The following is a 19,731-nucleotide window of genomic DNA, read 5'->3' on the forward strand; positions in this document are numbered from 1 at the left end:
GTTTCGGTCCTTTCGGCCCTCAGCCAGGTCCCATTCCTCCACGTCCAACAGGTCAGAGAAGGGCCAGAGGAACTCTTCTGCATGGCGGTCTAAGTCACATCCTACAAAGACCGCCGGAGGAACCGCCTCCAAGGCGGCCTCCTCATGACTTTCGGCCTCCCCAAACCGCATCCTCGGTCGGTGGCAGGCTCTCCCGCTTTTGCGACGCCTGGTGGCCACATGTCCAAGACTGATGGGTGAGAGACATTCTGTCTCACGGTTACAGGATAGAGCTCAGTTCTCGTCCTCCGACTCGTTTCTTCAGAACATCTCCGCCCCCCGAGCGAGCCGATGCACTTTTTCAGGCGGTGAACACTCTGAAGGCAGAAGGAGTTGTGATCCCCGTTCCCCTTCAAGAACGTGGTCGCGGTTTTTACTCCAACTTGTTCGTGGTGCCAAAAAAGGACGGATCATTCCGTCCCGTTCTGGACCTCAAACTGCTCAACAGACACGTGAGAACCAGACGGTTCCGGATGGAATCTCTCCGCTCTGTCATCGCCTCGATGTCCCAAGGAGACTTCCTAGCATCAATCGACATCAGGGATGCTTATCTCCATGTGCCGATTGCACCAGAGCATCAACGCTTCCTGCGTTTCGCCATCAGGGACGAACACCTTCAGTTCGTGGCACTGCCTTTCGGCCTGGCGACAGCCCCACGGGTCTTCACCAAGGTCATGGCAGCAGTGGTGGCGGTCCTACACTCTCAGGGCCACTCGGTGATCCCTTACTTAGACGATCTTCTAGTCAAGGCACCCTCCCGGGTGGCATGTCAACACAGCCTGACCATTGCTCTGGAGACTCTCCAGAGGTTCGGGTGGATCATCAATTTCCCAAAGTCAAAATTGACACCGACCCAATCACTGACTTACCTCGGGATGGAGTTTCATACTCTCTCAGCGATAGTGAAGCTTCCGCTGGACAAACAGCGTTCACTGCAGACAGGGGTGCAATCTCTCCTTCGGGCCCAGTCACACCCCTTGAGGCGCCTCATGCACTTCCTAGGGAAGATGGTGGCAGCAATGGAGGCAGTTCCCTTTGCGCAGTTTCATCTGCGTCCACTTCAATGGGACATTCTCCGCAAATGGGACAGGAGGTCGACGTCCCTAGACAGGAACGTCTCTCTTTCACTGGCAGCCAAAACCTCTCTTCAGTGGTGGCTTCTTCCCACTTCTTTGTCGAAGGGAAAATCCTTCCTGCCCCCATCCTGGGCTGTGGTCACGACGGACGCGAGTCTGTCAGGGTGGGGAGCGGTCTTCCTCCACCACAGTGCTCAGGGAACCTGGACTCCGACAGAGTCCTCCCTTCAGATCAATGTTCTGGAGATAAGGGCAGTGTATCTAGCCCTAAAGGCGTTCCAGCGGTGGCTGGAGGGCAGGCAGATCCGAATACAGTCGGACAACGCCACGACGGTCGCGTACATCAACCACCAGGGCGGCACACGCAGTCGTCAAGCCTTCCAAGAAGTTCGGCGGATTCTGCTGTGGGCGGAAGCCACAGCCTCCACCATCTCCGCAGTTCACATCCCGGGCGTAGAAAACTGGGAAGCAGACTTTCTCAGTCGCCAGGGCATGGACGCAGGGGAATGGTCTCTTCACCCGGTCGTGTTTCAAGAGATCTGTTGCCGCTGGGGAACGCTGGACGTCGACCTCATGGCGTCTCGGCACAACAACAAAGTCCCGGCATTCATGGCACGGTCTCAAGATCACAGAGCTCTGGCGGCGGACGCATTAGTTCAGGATTGGTCGCAGTTTCGACTGCCTTATGTATTTCCTCCTCTGGCACTGCTGCCCAGAGTGTTACGCAAGATAAGGTCCGACTGCCGCCGCGCCATCCTCGTCGCTCCAGACTGGCCGAGGAGGTCGTGGTACCCGGATCTGTGGCACCTCACGGTGGGTCAACCGTGGGCACTCCCAGACCGTCCAGACTTGCTGTCTCAAGGGCCATTTTTTCCATCTGAATTCTGCGGCCCTCAACCTGACTGTGTGGCCATTGAGTCCTGGCTCCTAGCGTCCTCAGGGTTATCTCAAGATGTCATTGCCACCATGAGACAGGCCAGGAAACCAACGTCCGCCAAGATCTATCACAGGGCTTGGAGGATCTTCTTATCCTGGTGCGCTGATCAGGGTTTTACCCCCTGGCCGTTTGCCTTACCCACTTTTCTTTCTTTCCTTCAATCCGGAATGGACAAGGGTTTGTCTCTCGGCTCTCTCAAGGGACAAGTATCGGCGCTTTCCGTGTTTTTTCAAAAGCGTCTAGCCAGGCTTCCGCAGGTCCGCACGTTCCTGCAGGGAGTTTGCCACATAGTCCCACCTTAGAAGCGTCCGCTGGAACCCTGGGATCTTAACAGGGTGCTAACGGCTCTTCAGAAACCACCTTTCGAGCCGATGCGAGATGTCACTCTATCACGCCTTTCGCAGAAGGTGGCCTTCCTAGTGGCAGTCACATCACTTCGGAGAGTGTCTGAGCTAGCAGCGCTGTCATGCAAAGCCCCCTTCCTGGTGTTTCACCAGGATAAGGTGGTTCTGCGTCCGGTCCCGGAATTTCTCCCTAAGGTGGTGTCCCCTTTTCATCTCAATCAGGATATCTCCTTACCTTCTTTTTGCCCTCATCCAGTTCACCAATGTGAAAAGGATTTGCACTTGTTAGATCTGGTGAGAGCACTCCGGCTCTACATTTCTCGCACGGCGCCCCTGCGCCGTTCGGATGCGCTCTTTGTCCTTGTCGCTGGCCAGCGTAAGGGGTCGCAGGCTTCCAAGTCAACCTTGGCTCGGTGGATCAAGGAACCGATTCTTGAAGCCTACCGTTCTTCTGGGCTTCCGATTCCTTCAGGGCTGAAAGCCCATTCTACCAGAGCCGTAGGTGCATCCTGGGCATTGCGGCACCAGGCTACGGCTCAGCAGGTGTGTCAGGCGGCTACCTGGTCGAGTCTGCACACTTTCACGAAACACTATCAGGTGCATGCCTATGCTTCGGCAGATGCCAGCCTAGGTAGGCGAGTCCTTCAGGCGGCGGTTGCCCACCTGTAAGAGGGGGCCGTTTTCGGCTCTTTTTATCGAGGTATTCTTTTACCCACCCAGGGACTGCTTTTGGACGTCCCAATTGTCTGGGTCTCCCAATGGAGCGACAAAGAAGAAGGGAATTTTGTTTACTTACCGTAAATTCCTTTTCTTCTAGCTCCTATTGGGAGACCCAGCACCCGCCCCTGTTCCCTTCGGGCTGTTGTTCTTTTGTGTACACATGTTGTTCATGTTGAATTGTTCTTTTGGTTCATGGTTTCAGTTCTCCGAACATCCTTCGGATTGAATTTACCTTAGACCAATTTATAAGTTTCCTCCTTCCTGCTTTGGCACCAAAACTGATGGGCCCGTGATGCACGGGAGGGTGTATAGGCAGAGGGGAGGGGTTACACTTTTTAAAGTGTAATACTTTGTGTGGCCTCCGGAGGCAGAAGCTATACACCCAATTGTCTGGGTCTCCCAATAGGAGCTAGAAGAAAAGGAATTTACGGTAAGTAAACAAAATTCCCTTCTTTATGTTCTACACAGCGGCCTGGGCTCTTATATACAGTATTCTAGAATACTGTATATAAGAGCTCAGTGGTGATAGCCGCAGCTTATCTGGTGACAGGTTCCCTTTAAGGGAATTGGTCATGTCGGATAACACTATTTACCTGCAGATATAGGATTAATTTGCTAGTTAATCGCATTGGTTAGGTGTCCAAAAGTGGTACTGAAAGTGCGGCTTAATAGCATTATCCGACGTGACAAGATCCCTTTAAGGCCATGTTTCCATGTAGAATAATTGCTGCGTTTTTCTGTGCCAAAATATGATGCATTTAACTGCGCATTTTTTTGTTGCATTTGTTCCCTAAAAACTTCTATGGGAAGCCTAAAAAATGCAGTTGTGTAGAGAATACGATAAATACTGTAGACATAAAAATTCTGCTTCAAATCCACAACAAAAGCGCTCCTAAAAAAGGTGAAAGCGCAAAAATAACACCTAGTGTATATTTTGCTGTAGACACCTGCAGAAAAAACTGCGGAAAAAAGCAATGTTTTTGTTGGGAACATGACCTTAAGGGTACTTTATACGCTGCGACATCGCTAGCGACTGGTAGCGATGTCGTGAGCGATAGCACCCGCCCCCGTCATTCGTGCGATATGTGGTGATCGCTGCTGTAGCGGATAATATTGCTACGGCAGCGTCACGCGCACATACCTGTTCAGCGACGTCGCTGTTGCTGCCGAACAATCCCTCATTCAAGGGGGAGGTGCGTTCGGACCACAGCGGCGTCACTAAACGGCCACCCAATAGAAGCAGAGGGGTGGAGATGAGCAGCCGGAACATGCCGCCCACCTCCTTCCTTCCTCATTGCCAGTGGACGCAGGTAAGGAGATGTTCGTCGTTCCTGCGGTGTCACACATATCGATGTGTGCTGCCACAGGAACGACGAACAACCAGTAGCATGCACCACCAACAATATTATGAAAAGGAGCGACGTGTCAACGATCAACGATTTTTGCCGTTTTTGCGATCATTGATCGTCGCTCCTAGCTGTCACTTGCTGCGATGTCACTAACGACGCCGGATGTGCGTCACAAACACCGTGACCCCGACGATATATCGTTAGCGATGTCGCAGCGTGTAAAGCACCCTTTTAGACTTGCTTAGCGCATCACATTAAAACTTTTACCATCTAGTGCTTTCACGTATTCAGTACCAGGCAATATATTACAGTATTCATTCTTATCAATTACTTACTGTGTATAGTCAAAGTATTCTTTATGTTGGTTGCGATAAAAAACTGAAAATTTCAGCATGCGTCCTGCAATTGCTTCAGCTTTTTCCATTAGTTGTGTTAGGTGTACCTTTGAGTAATCTGGGAGAGAAAAATAAAAACAAAAAATAAAAAAAAATATGAAATATATTTATTTACATGCTTTCTATATAAAATACCAACATCAATATCTGTAAAACTCCACAAACGAACATCAGAAACATGACAAGGCAATACTGAATAATCAGAAATAAGCTAAAGTCAGATGCAAAATGTGGAAATCAACACCTGCCTTGTATAATGTGTATGGACAGTATATATCTATACTGTATACAGTGTGTCCACCCATATCCTGTCCACCGCCATTAACTTGAGAATGGCGGCAGCTATAGGCATAGAAGTGGTGTCTAGGTATAGTAAAGTAGCCATGCACTACGCAATGAAACCACCTATAGCGCCACCTGGTGGAAAACAACGGAGTTAGCATTATTATCTCGAAAACGAAACCTGATAGAGAAAAAAAGTGAATTAAAAAATTGTAGGGCATCATCAATTCAATACGAATCGACAGCTTGCATACAGAAATGCTATGATATGAAACCCATGACTCCTGAAAACATTGAATGCTGGTCACGCATATGGCGCTCATTTAACTTTGATGCTCAAAGTGGTCACTGTCAGCTGCAATGCACATCTGGACTCTGAACAGCATACTGTATCTTGCTGCACGTTGTGCAATATGGTAGGTGACACGTTTGCACAAGCATCTGTGATACGTTGTCGTAGGTCTTGCAATGGTGGAGGGGTCGCATACACCTGCTGTTCGATGTGACCTCACAGAAAGAAGTCCAATGTGGTCAGGTCAGGTGAGCGTGGAGGCAACGCCACGCAGCCACCATACACAATGACTTGTAGGAAGGTCTCCATGAGGTATCGCTTCACGTCCGCAGCATTGTCAGTTTTACACGTTCTAATCACAGCATTTCTGTATGCAAGGTGTCGATTTGTATTGAATTGATGATGCCCTACAACTTTATAATTCACTTTTCTTCTCTATCTCGTTCAGTTTTCGAGATAAAAATGCTAACTCCGTTGTTTTCCACCAGGTGGCGCTATAGGTGTTTGCGTTGCGTAGTGCATGAATACTTTACTATACCTAGACACTACTTCTATGGCTATAGCTGCCGTTGTTCTCAAATTAATGGCGGTGGACAGGATATGGGTGGACACACTGTATACAACATATACAGTTTATATTAACATGGATACAAGATAATAAGATAACTAAGCCCATTTGATAGTATGAATGCACAAACCATACCAGTGTCACACGATCTGAAGAAGCAACTGCAAACTACACGTGGGGGGAATTGGCATCAATGTGGTCTCTGTATGATCTTTTATGGAATTATTTCTATTCTCTGAAAGGGGTTGTCTGGTCTTTTCATAAGTCTGCAGTCGGTTCTTGTGACTGTAGACTTCTAAATCCTGACAGTGTGTGGTGTGTACGCTGTCAGGATTAATCAGTATTGCTGGTGAGAGTGGGCAGTCACGTGCAAACTAGACTTGCTTAGTATCTCTCAAATCACTTGTACTGAAAGAAGCCAGGCATGTCTAGTTAGAATATGACCAGAAATGTGCAATCGCATGCTTACGGCTCTCAACAATAATTCCGTTGAATCTTGACAGTGTTCACACAGCACATTGTCAGTATTCAAAAGTCTGCAGTGATTCTATGACTAGACAACCCTTTTAAGTATTTTGTTTGTGCATTTGGGATTATTAACTTTTACCTCCACTCCGATTCCTTTTTATTCTTACACTATTATGATGGCAGCTTATTGTTTAAAGAGGTGGTGACCCGACATCACCGAGGCCTGAGTAACTGGGCTGTGGGCAGAGTTTTACTGCTTGTCACAGCCCAGCATCGCTCCTGCTTGTAGTGCTCTGCAGCAAAGAAGAGAACGCGCGACATGCTGGGCTGTGATGTGCGGTGACACCCCACCCACAGTCCAGTCACTCAGGAAGACTGGGGCCGCATCAGAGGTGTCAGGTTAACTGGAAGTTGATGTGACATCACAGGATCTCAGAGGTCACAGACCCAGGGGGTGGAGGGTCACTTCATTGGGATGATCGGACCGCAATGGCGCCATTCAGAGGCAGAATTGGCTGAACAAGGTAAAAAGCCTTCCCTATCAGTTTTACAGAGATGTAGCAACTATTGCAGAGTAGTGAACCACCCCTTTAAGGCATCTACTGCTTAACAAAGTGATAACCCTGTTTTCTCATTATCTTGTATCCATGTTTCAAATCTCAAAGATTGAGCTTTTCACCCCTACATATACAGGATATAATATTCCGGCTGCCTGTGGTCACCACTAAGGATATTGTTATGCTTATTGAGCACCGTTCCCAGGCAGCTGCAGCTTCTTGTAAGAATTTAATTTATAATTTTTTCTGAAAACATGAAACAATAAATGTACAGTAAATGTTCACCTGCGGTGCAGAACTCGATGATCTCACTCCACTCAGACACAACGTAGTCACCATCCACCTGTTTGGATGCCGTCTGTACAGCCACAGTGTACTCAGTCCTTGGGCTCAAGAACCAGTGTCCACGAACTGTCATGGGCAGAGGCACGGCTTTTGCTACCAGTTTAGTGGGGACATCCTAAGGGAAGAGAATTGTTACAATGAGGGAACAGTACTTGCATTTGGGATAAGCTACATCACATGGACAGCATATAGGTATCTGTCTACATACATTGTATCCATAGATGTAGGACAACATGCCAATCATATCAATGAGATGTAAAGATAGTTTCCTTTTATTCTGGGCACCTAATAGAATTCTTTTTATTATAATGAATTGTAGGCTGGGCATAAAAATACAAGGTCTATATAACCCATTTCCTCCTATAATTTCATAATTGGATATGCTGCCCTGTATATACCCCATATACTGCACTTCTCTTACTGTATACATGACCTGGATTTCGCTACTGAATTTTTATTACTGTATATTTAAATATAATATTAGGACATTAGATTTAATCTGCTTTTCTATACAGGTAAAGGTATCAATGATCAATGGCTCATTTACAATAGTCTCAATATACACTGTTATCTCACATCAGGGCTTTGTACTCTATAATATAGTTTGAATGGAAGGCCTCCTTGTGGTTATTGTTGGTACTGTATATATGTATTACTATTTTAGTTTGAATCCTATAAAATCAGCTGATCAACGTCTTCATATTTCGATAGATAATTTGTTGGATGAGGCAGATTCTTACACTGAAGAGCAAAAGGGTAACAATGTTTTGAACCTTTGACTTTCAGACTCCATCTCTCACCATCCACTACAGCTCTGAGCATGAGACAACCTTCATTTTATACACAATCCTCTTGGCTATCTCATACATAAATTTGACTTGCAGCTATTTAGCGTATTATTACTTATGCAGATTCTTGTCATGTTACAGCATTGTTACTGTTTTGCTCCTGGTCTTGGAAAAAAAAATTCTTCCTATATACTACAAATTACAACCTGTTCTGACATTCCCTGATAACTCAGTGTGTCATTAGGTTGATTCCTGAGCAAAATGTCACTGGGTTGAATCAGAAGTAGCCATAAAGAAGATTTCCTAGGAAAAGAAAAAAAGCATCATCGATAGCGGTCTCTCGGCCAAAAATTTTTCCAAACTTCATCATGTTAGTGCCATGACAGTTGGAAGAATATGAAATTAAGTCCGTCCGTCCATTCAAAAGCCAAGAGGCAGACATCCAGGCAAAATATCGGGCTCAACAAGTCTTCTCATCACAAGGTCTATCAGTTCTGGGCCAACATGGTAATGGAGGTGGCTTGTATATTTCGTAATAAAAAAATGATAGAATGTTGAAGTTGGAAGGGACCTGCAGTGTCATCGTGTCCAACCCCCTTGCTCACAGCACTATTCACTAAACCATCTCAGATGGATGTCTGTCCAGCCCCTGCTTCAAGACTTCCATTGAAGAACTCCCCACCTCTCGTGGAAGCCTCTTCAACTCACTTATCACCCTCATTGTCAGAACGTTTTTTCTAATATCTAATCTGTATCTTCTTAATTTCAGTTTCATTCCATTGCTTCTCATGTTTCCATGCACATAGGGAAACACGAGAAGCAATGTAATAGTGAAATCACAAACGTCCATGCAAGCACCATGTGACGCATGTTACACAAGTCTGGAATGGCGGCCCGAAAAAAGGAGAAGAAGCCACAACTTGAATATCATCATAAGAAGCGTTGTCTCGAGTTTGCAAAAAGTACGAAAAGTGGACAGCAGAAGATTGCAAATAGGTGATTTAGAACAATGAGACGAAAGTCAGTGGACTAGGTTCTGATGGGTGCAAATGGGTCTGGAAGAAACAAGGGAAAAAGGGTCTAATGGGTCGAGAAATTGAAGGAACTCTCAAGTTTGGTGAAGGAAGCCTGGTAATAAGGGTTTGTTTCACAGCCAAAGACATTGGATACATGACCAGGATCGATGGTGGTCTCAGTGCTGAGCCATATGTGAGTATCCTACAAGATGAGTTACTTCCTACACTCGAATACTATGAGTATAAAAAGGATGATATAGTGTTCCAGCAGGACACCGACCTAAAGCATACGTTGAGATTTGAGAAGACATGGTTTAATGACAGGGAAGTAGAGGTGCTGGATTGGCCCCCAATACTAACAAAATAATAGAAACTTAAATTTAGGTTACAAGAGCAAAACAGTAACAATACAGTGATGTGACCAGAATCTACATAACTAGTCATATGCTAAATAGTTGCAAGTCAAATTTAGGCAACATGATTGTCTGTAAAATGAAGGTAGTCTCACGCTCCAAACGGTAGTGGATGGTGAGATATGGAGCCTGAAAGTCAAAAGTTCTACACATTTACGTTTTTGCTTGTCAGTTTATTTGCTGCATTAAGTTCAGTCCGTATGTTTGCACAGTATAATTAGATTTATAATTTCTTCATTTACTTTTATTAAAAATTTTACAAAATTGTGATTCTCTGTGCCAGACGTTACAGGATATGGACAATTGCCAGATGTTTAGCAGATGTCCCATTATCATATGAATTAAAGAAGAAAAAAAACAGAGGTTTTTTGTATTTTTGTTTTTATTAAAACCAAATTAAGTAGGGTTAATTCTAAGTATAGTTAATGCATAAACCAATAATGCAATTTCTGTGTAATATATTACAATCATCCTCAAGAGAATTAAAACTAAAAGACATAATGCAGAGTTGTAAGTTTTTTCATTTTTTTTCCGTTTTTTTTGTGCCAGTGTTATGTAGAACCAGAGCCATACTGTCAGCTTTGGTAAGCTGTGATAATCAGGTCAAAAAATTATTGCCCAGAAAGGGGTTTACTCTGAAGAGTAATGGGTTGATTGGGGTTAATATGGATTTTTGCCACTTTTGTGACTATGACAACCTCCTTTCTTCTGGGAAAGATTCATCAAGATCTTGGAGTGTATGTTGGGATTTAAATCAGGACATCCGGTCTAAAATCTGACTCATTCTGTTAGGTGAATTGTGGAAAGGGCTCTGTTTAGGCTACTTAGGGTCCTCTGTACTAACCTTGTAATATTATTTCGGATCATGCTTTATATAGAGGGGCACAAACAAACCCCAAGTATGGAAGGGTCCTTTCCTAAACTGTTGACACAAAGTTGGAGGTGTAGAATTGTATATATCTCTGTGTACGTTTTATCATCAACTTTAACAGTTTTACACAAGCTTACGCCTACTAACAACATCTATTTTGGAGTTCTTGCTTCTTGTCAGTACAAAGATATTGGTTGGATGAGATGACTTCAATGTAGCGCTCAGCAGAGGGCACTATTTCTCCTTGAAGATTTAGCTGGTATACTAAGTCTTAGGCCATGTGCCACGGGACGCTCGTACCTGCGGATATATTCGCAGGTACGGCCGCATGTTTCCCGCAGCTGCCCGCCGGCATCCGCAGCTATTTTTAGCTGCGAGTTTCCAGCGGAATAGCTGCGGGAAACATGCGGAGTTTCACGCGATTTACCTGCGGACGTCCCGGCCTCTATCTCCATAGCGGAGGGCCGGGATCTCCGCAAGTAAATCCGCATGAATAATTGGTATGCAGTTAGGTGAGGCTGAGGGATCTCCGCAGGAGATTGCGCACCCGCACTTTCCGCAGCGTGGACCCAGACACTCCCCATGTCCCATAGGGTAACATGGGGAGTGCCTGTACATGCTTGAACCTGCGGATTTATCTGGGAAATCCAGATAAATCCGCAGGTTTTCCGCGGCAAACTCCGCAGCAAAAAACTCCCGTGGGCACATGGCCTTAAAGAGAACCAATCACCAGGATTTTCGTATATAACCTAAAGCCAGCACCATCAGGCTAATTCTATACACACCTTTAGTGATCAGCTCGGATGTTTAGGTTTTGAAATCCAAGAAAGTAAAAAAAGTGGTGCTTCTTTTGTGATGCTTCTTATGTTCTTGTGTGGTGCTTCTTTTGTGATGCTTCTTGCGTGATGCTTCTTGTGTGGTGATTCTTGCATGGTGCTTCTTGTGTGATGCTTCTTGTGTGGTGCTTATTATGTTCTTGTGTGGTGCTTCTTGCGTGGTGCTTCTTATGTTCTTGTGTGGTGCTTCTTTTGTGATGCTTCTTGCATGATGCTTCTTGTGTGGTGCTTCTTGTGTTCTTGTGTGGTGCTTCTTGTGTGGTGATTCTTGCATGGTGCTTCTTGTGTGATGCTTATTATGTTCTTGCGTGGTGCTTCTCTTGTTCTTGTGTGGTGCTTCTTGCGTGGTGCTTCTTGTGTGGTGCTTCTTGTGTTCTTGTGTGGTGCTTCTTGCGTGGTGCTTCTTGCGTGGTGCTTATTATGTTCTTGTGTGGTGCTTCTTGTGTGATGCTTCTTGCGTGGTGCTTCTTGTGTGGTGCTTCTTGTGTTCTTGTGTGGTGCTTCTTGTGTGGTGCTTCTTGTGTTCTTGTGTGGTGCTTCTTGTGTGGTGCTTCTTGTGTGGTGCTTCTTGTGTTCTTGTGTGGTGATTCTTGCATGGTGTTTCTTGTGTTCTTGTGTGGTGCTTCTTGTGTACTTGTGTGGTGCTTCTTGTGTGGTGCTTCTTGTGTTCTTGTGTGGTGCTTATTATGTTCTTGTGTGGTGCTTCTTGTGTGGTGCTTCTTGCGTGGTTCTTCTTGTGTGGTGTTTCTTGTGTGGTGCTTATTATGTTCTTGCGTGGTGCTTCTTGTGTGGTGCTTATTATGTTCTTGTGTGGTGCTTCTTTGTTACACCTCGTGGCTCTCCTGTGGCAAGGAATGAGACAGTCTCCTTGCCTGCCACGAGTGCTCCTCCTCAGCAGCGCCGAAGGTCTGCCAGACTGTGCAGAGTGCAGGAGAAACCTCCTCAGGGAGGCAGCACAAGGGTGACACCTAGTGGTACTCCTGTTGCAAGAAATGAGACGGTCTCCCATTCCTTTCCTGCCGCAGCTCCTCCTGCTCAGCAGCCTCGAAGGTCTGTGAGGTTGCGCAATGTGCAGAGGTTTGCTGCTCAGGGAAGCAGTGAGACTCCCGTTATCTCTGCACATTGTGAGACCGAGGATCCCGCCTCTATTTCCCAGAGGCAGGAGGGTGAGCATGTGCTATGCTTGGTGGATCCTGATTCGCCCACTGACGTCACACGGCTTGATGACAAGGCTGGTGACGTGGTGAATCCTGACTGGCCAGGCTGGGATGTCGTGGATCCTGATTGGGTCAAGTCCGTCATCTCCGCCTCGCGCCCGCCCTTGGCTGGAGCTACACCTCCTTAAAAGCTCCTCCTGCCATCATGGCGGCGCGTGACCATCCTTCTATGTTTGGATGTCTGGCAGCGTGCTGCCACGCCACTGCTCAGGCATTATCTTCCTCTGTGGGCTTGGCCCTTGCTGCTTAGGCAGCCCCTGGTTTGCAGGCCGTGTCCCTGCCTTGCTGCTCCGGCAGTAGCTCCTTCTACAGGCCGTGTTCCTGTCCCAGGTGAGCTCCTCGAGTCTCCACTGGACTCACCTGGTTATTGAAAGCACACGTGCGTGGGCACCTCTGTGCTACCCTCGTGCCATATTCTCGTGACTTCCACTGGCACACGTGCGTGGGCACCTCTGTGCTTCCCCGTGCAACAGGTACACCGAGCCGTGTGATCCCTGCCATACAACCCACACGGGTTAGAGCAGACCGGTGTACATAGATCGTCTGTGACATTCCAGACGATCGCTAGCAGCAACCCGCTCACTCTTCACCCACCATAGCAGCGGTCCCTTACACCGCACAGTGGACCTTGACCGGCGGAAGCTGTCCATTCCCCATCTTGGCACGCTTCCCCGGGTCCCCCTCGTAACATTACGGTCGCGCCAAAGGTCTGGCTATGGCTGAAGAGCAGCAGCAGTTGCTGCGTTATGTGCAGCAGTTGGAATCACGTTTGGCAGCAGTGGAGCAGTCTTCCTCCGACAAGACTGCTCTGACGACAGTCGCCACCCAGGCGGCTACCCAGGCTGTGCTATTGGGCGGAAGGTCTCCTCGCCTTGCGCTTCCAGAGCGCTTTAGCGGGGACAGCTCCGAGTGCCGTGGGTTTATAAACCAAGTTACCACCTACTTAGAGCTGTCCGCGAATCTTTACGCTACCGAGAAGGCGAAGGTAGCCTTCATCCAGTCCCTGCTCACAGGGAGAGCGCTGAAGTGGTCTACGCCGTTGTGGGAGCGCGGAGATCGGGTGGTGACTAACTTAGTATCTTATCTTGGGGCCATGAGAATGGTGTTCCTCGGGCCTCAAGTCACCCACGACTCCGCGCTGCGCCTCCTACGACTTCGGCAAGGGTCCACTTCAGTCGGGGACTTTGCCGTACACTTTAGGACACTTGCCGCAGAGCTGGACTGGCCCGATAAGGTCCTTGTCCCTGTGTTCTGGGAGGGCCTGGCAGGGTTCGTCAAAGACGCACTGGCCACGCGTGAGGTGCCTGCTACTTTAGAGTCCTTGATTGTGGTTGCCTCTCGCATAGACATCCGCCAGGCGGAGCGGAGGCTCGAGGTCTCTTCAGCACCCACGTCCTCACGGCCTAAAAAGCGTCTGGCTCCCGTCTTCCACCAGACAGGTCTCCCAGCCAGCTCTGTAGGCGACTCCGTGGAGTCAATGGAGGTGTCCAAAGCGGTCTCCTCTACCCCAGGTTCTCGGTCTGGTGTCATCTGCTTTTCCTGTGGGCAGAGGGGACACATAGCTACCCGATGTCCCAAACCGTCGGGAAAAGACAGCGTCTAGTTTCCATCAGAGGGGGGTTCCTAGACGCTGCTTCTCCCTCTAGGTTGACTATCAGCGCCCAGTTGCAGTTTGGCACTACTCTCTTCTCTGCTCTGGCCTGCCTGGACTCAGGCGCTGATGGCAATTTCATTTCGACCTCCCTGGCAACCCGATACTCAGTTCCCCTGGTTCTCTTGCCCAAGCCACTCAGGGTTCGGGTAGTCAACGGGTCCCTACTAGTCGATCCCATCACCCAGATCACCATCCCTCTCAGGATGGAAGTATCACCAGGACACCATGAGCAGGTGTCCTTCCTGGTGCTTCCAGGGGGGACGGATGAGATCCTACTGGGCCTCCCCTGGTTGAGACAGCATGCTCCTATACTCAACTGGGCAACAGGGGAGATCTCATCATGGGCAGGATCCTGTAGGGAGCACCTCGTGACTACCGAACCACCCGCTACCATTAGGTCGGTTGGGTCCTCAGGGAATACAGGGGAGCCAGGTTTACCGACACCTTATGAGGCCTACAGGGACGTCTTCTCCAAGAGGGCCGCAGATACCCTTCCTCCCCACCGGCCATACGATTGCCGAATAGACCTGAAGCCAGGCTCCGAGCCCCCTAGGGGCAGAGTGTATCCCCTCTCTGCTCCAGAGACGGAGGCTATGTCCAAATATATTCAGGACAGCCTGGCAAAAGGGTTCATTCGCAAGTCTATTTCACCGGCCGGTGCGGGGTTCTTCTTCGTGCAAAAGAAGGAAGGGGATCTACGCCCCTGTATCGATTACAGGGGATTAAATGCAATCACGATCAAAAACAAATACCCTTTGCCCCTCATTACGGAGTTATTTGATCGATTCCGCGGGGCAAAGATCTTAACGAAGCTGGATCTACGCGGGGCGTATAATCTAGTGCGAGTCCGAGAGGGCGATGAGTGGAAGACCGCCTTCAACACCAGGGACGGTCACTACGAGTATCTCGTAATGCCCTTCGGACTCTGCAATGCCCCCGCCGTATTTCAAGACTTTGTGAATGATGTTTTCCGGGATTTGTATCTTTCCGTGGTTGCATACCTGGATGATATCCTTATCTTCTCCCCCGATCTTGCCACCCATCGGAGGGATGTCATCCGAGTACTTAAGAGGCTCCGCACTCATTCGTTATATGCTAAGCTAGAAAAGTGCGTTTTTGAACGTGAATCCTTGCCGTTCCTGGGGTATATCGTGTCCAGTCAGGGGTTAGCAATGGATCCGGGGAAGTTGGAGACAGTGATGAAATGGCCTGAGCCCCGCTCGCTGAAAGCGATCCAGCGATTCTTGGGGTTTATCAATTATTATCGCCAGTTCATTCCCAACTTCTCGACGGTGGCAGCACCCATCATTGCCCTTACCCGCAAGGGCGCTAATCCCAAAGCATGGACACGGGAAACGGTAGAGGCATTTCACACTCTCAAAACTTACTTCTCCAGAGCTCCCATCCTTCATCGTCCAGACATCTCCAAACCCTTTCTACTAGAGGTAGACGCCTCTTCGGTCGGTGCTGGTGCAGTCCTGTACCAGAAAGACGAACGAGGAAGGAAGCATCCATGTTTCTTTTTCTCCAAAACCTTTTCTCCGGCCGAGAGGAACTACTCCATAGGGGATAGGGAGTTACTGGCGATGAAACTAGCATTCCAGGAATGGCGGCATCTCCTGGAGGGTGCGAAGCATCCATTTGAAGTATTTTCCGACCATAAAAATCTCACATACCTCCAGACAGCACAACGCCTGAACCCAAGGCAGGCCCGTTGGTCCTTGTTCTTCTCCCGGTTCCGCTTTATTATCCGCCACCTGGCCGGTGAGAAGAACGTACGGGCCGATGCCTTGTCACGTTGTATGGTTGTGTTGGAGGAGGACGAGGAGGAGCCTCGTCTTATACTACCCCCGGACAGCTTGAGGATGGTCACTCCCACTTCTTTGGACCAGGTGCCACCTGGCAAGACCCTCGTTCCCCCTGAACTACGGAATGAGGTGCTATCGTGGGCCCATGCCTCCAAGGTCGGGGGTCACTTTGGGGTCAAAAGGACCAGAGACCTTGTGACTAGGCACTATTGGTGGCCGAGACTACCCCAGGACATACAGGAGTATGTGGGAGCCTGTATGTCGTGTGCACGGAATAAGCCGTCCCGGCAGAGACCGGCAGGTCTTCTTCACCCACTGCCAGTGCCGGATCGTCCCTGGGAAGTGGTGGGAATGGACTTCCTGGGAGATCTGCCCAAGTCAGCAGGTCACAAGGTCGTATGGGTCATCACGGATCACTTCTCTAAAATGGTCCACTTGGTGCCTCTCCCACGACTCCCGACGTCACGTGCTCTCGCCACCTTATTCATTAGGCATGTATTTAGGCTGCATGGCATGCCTGACAAGGTGGTGAGCGACCGGGGTCCCCAGTTCGCGTCTCGCTTCTGGAGAGAGCTCTGTAAGCTCCTGCAGATAGAGCTGAACATCTCCTCCGCATACCATCCCGAAACCAATGGACTGGTAGAGAGGACCAATCAGACCTTGGTAACTTACCTCCGCCATTTTATCTCCGCGCACCACGACAACTGGGCTAACCTCCTTCCTTGGGCCGAATTTGCCATTAATAATTCGGTCCATGAATCCTCTGGTCAGACTCCCTTCCTGCTCAATAACGGACAACATCCCAGAATCCCGGTTCCTATGCCCATAACGTCACCCGATCCTAGAGTGGAGGATTGGGCGACCGAGGCCCGGGAGATCTGGGATAACACCCAAGAGGCCCTTAAAAGGGCTAAAGACCGGATGGTGACAACGGCTGATGAGCGCCGCCGCCCTGCACCATCCTTCGCCCCTGGTGACCTAGTGTGGCTGTCCTCTAAGAATGTTAACCTACGGGTACAGGCAGCCAAGTTCGCCCCTAGGTACCTGGGCCCGTTTAAAGTGCTAGAGCAGGTGAACCCGGTGGCATACCGACTCCAGCTCCCTCCACGCTGGGCTATAGCCAACACCTTTCACGTGTCCCTCCTGAAACCCGTACGACTTAATAAGTTCTCGGGGTCCCTGACGCCTCAAACTGACCCCCCGCCCGACGACTCTGAGGTGGCGAAGCTTGTGGAGACAAAAGTTATACTGGGCAGGAGGTACTACCTTGTGGAGTGGGTCGGCCGTGGTCCGGAGCATAGATCCTGGGAATTGGAGGATTATATCCACACCCCGGGTTTGATAGCGGCCTTTGAGCATGGGCAGGGGGGGGGGCCTAGACGGGGGGGTAATGTTACACCTCGTGGCTCTCCTGTGGCAAGGAATGAGACAGTCTCCTTGCCTGCCACGAGTGCTCCTCCTCAGCAGCGCTGAAGGTCTGCCAGACTGCGCAGAGTGCAGGAGAAACCTCCTCAGAGAGGCAGCACAAGGGTGACACCTAGTGGTACTCCTGTTGCAAGAAATGAGACGGTCTCCCATTCCTTTCCTGCCGCAGCTCCTCCTGCTCAGCAGCCTCGAAGGTCTGTGAGGTTGCGCAATGTGCAGAGGTTTGCTGCTCAGGGAAGCAGTGAGACTCCCGTTATCTCTGCACATTGTGAGACCGAGGATCCCGCCTCTATTTCCCAGAGGCAGGAGGGTGAGCATGTGCTATGCTTGGTGGATCCTGATTCGCCCACTGACGTCACACGGCTTGATGACAAGGCTGGTGACGTGGTGAATCCTGACTGGCCAGGCTGGGATGTCGTGGATCCTGATTGGGTCAAGTCCGTCATCTCCGCCTCGCGCCCGCCCTTGGCTGGAGCTACACCTCCTTAAAAGCTCCTCCTGCCATCATGGCGGCGCGCGACCGTCCTTCTATGTTTGGATGTCTGGCAGCGTGCTGCCACGCCACTGCTCAGGCATTATCTTCCTCTGTGGGCTTGGCCCTTGCTGCTTAGGCAGCCCCTGGTTTGCAGGCCGTGTCCCTGCCTTGCTGCTCCGGCAGTAGCTCCTTCTACAGGCCGTGTTCCTGTCCCAGGTGAGCTCCTCGAGTCTCCACTGGACTCACCTGGTTATTGAAAGCACACGTGCGTGGGCACCTCTGTGCTACCCTCGTGCCATATTCTCGTGACTTCCACTGGCACACGTGCGTGGGCACCTCTGTGCTTCCCCGTGCAACAGGTACACCGAGCCGTGTGATCCCTGCCATACAACCCACACGGGTTAGAGCAGACCGGTGTACATAGATCGTCTGTGACATTCCAGACGATCGCTAGCAGCAACCCGCTCACTCTTCACCCACCATAGCAGCGGTCCCTTACACCGCACAGTGGACCTTGACCGGCGGAAGCTGTCCATTCCCCATCTTGGCACGCTTCCCCGGGTCCCCCTCGTAACACTTCTTGTGTGGTGCTTCTTGCGTGGTTCTTCTTGTGTGGTGTTTCTTGCGTGGTGCTTCTTGTGTTCTTCTTGTGTGGTGCTTCTTGTGTTCTCGTGTGGTGCTTCTTGTGTGGTGCTTCGTGTGTTCTTGTGTGGTGCTTCTTGCGTGGTGCTTCTTGTGTGGTGCTTCTTGTGTGGTGCTTCTTGTGTTCTTGTGTGGTGCTTCTTGTGTTCTTGTGTGGTGCTTCTTTTGTTCTTCTTCTTGTGTTTTTCTTGTGTGGTGCTTCTTGTGTGGTGCTTCTTGTGTTCTTCTTGTGTGGTGCTTCTTGTGTTCTTCTTGTGTGGTGCTTCTTGTGTTCTTCTTGTGTGGTGCTTCTTGTGTTCTTCTTGTGTGGTGCTTTTTGTGTTCTTTGTAAAATTGTGAACAACACAACAGTTTGTATACTTTTTCTTCCTAAATTAGGATTTAATATATTATGAGGTAAGGAATGGAGACTATGTGACTAAGGCCAAATAAGAGATAAGTGCACATAAGATTCTGGACAGACTGGCAATGTTATGGGCATATATGTATGACTGCTTCTCCTCTTTGACAAAATTCTTCATGCGCTCCTGGTGCCACCAGTACTTCCACTGTTTGACCTTTGCATGGAGAAGAGAGCCCCCAAAATAAAATGTGAGAACAGGGGGACCCAGTCAGAGGGTTACTTTTATGGGTTTTGAATATATAAGCATCCAAATATTATCACTTCTTATCCACTTAGGAAATGCTTTCTGATTCCAGCATTCTAGTATTGCCCATGATGAACATGATTAGTTCACATACATCAATGGGCGCAGGCACAGTAGATCTTTTTGGTCAAAATTAACTATTTTAATTGGATCTCTTTAAGATATAATAGTTTTCTGAAGTTTTTTTCTTGCCTTTAACTTTGTTTGCTAGCAATTAATGCTGCTGCCTTATTATTCAGGGAAGTAGGCTTCATTCTGTGCTGTTAATGAGGCAGTTCTGGGTCATTACTCTATTTGCTGATGGGTAGCAAAGCTTAAGAGCTTTAGGGGATGATATGCAAATTGTTCTGGAAAAATCAAGTACTCCATGTGCTGTCATTTCACTCTATAAAGAAAACCATCACCTCAATTAAATCTACTCCGATACAGCGCCGCGTTTATACCGAAACCCCAATGTCTTCCAGCGTTTGAAGCCAAATAACATGTGAAGGGAACACAGTAAGTATGGATGTTAGGATCTACTTCACATCACAATGTAGTACATAAGACGAGCATCATAAGTGTAAC

At 48.8% G+C, this 19,731-nt stretch overlaps 1 protein-coding gene across 2 annotated transcripts in view; it reads right to left on the reverse strand.

Moving 5' to 3' along the window:
- The window catches only part of PHYHIPL (phytanoyl-CoA 2-hydroxylase interacting protein like), a 204,119-nt gene that overhangs the window by 7,458 nt on the left and 176,930 nt on the right, over window positions 1-19,731 (reverse strand). For both annotated transcript variants that reach the window (XM_075348705.1, XM_075348706.1), the window contains exons 3-4: window positions 7,313-7,487; window positions 4,801-4,918 (exon numbers count right to left, since the gene is read on the reverse strand). In XM_075348705.1, the coding sequence (XP_075204820.1) occupies window positions 4,801-4,918; window positions 7,313-7,487 (293 nt within the window). The remainder of the gene's footprint in view (window positions 1-4,800; window positions 4,919-7,312; window positions 7,488-19,731) is intronic.

This window comes from Anomaloglossus baeobatrachus, chromosome 5 (assembly GCF_048569485.1).
Source record: "Anomaloglossus baeobatrachus isolate aAnoBae1 chromosome 5, aAnoBae1.hap1, whole genome shotgun sequence".
Classification (NCBI taxonomy): Eukaryota; Metazoa; Chordata; class Amphibia; order Anura; family Aromobatidae; genus Anomaloglossus; species Anomaloglossus baeobatrachus.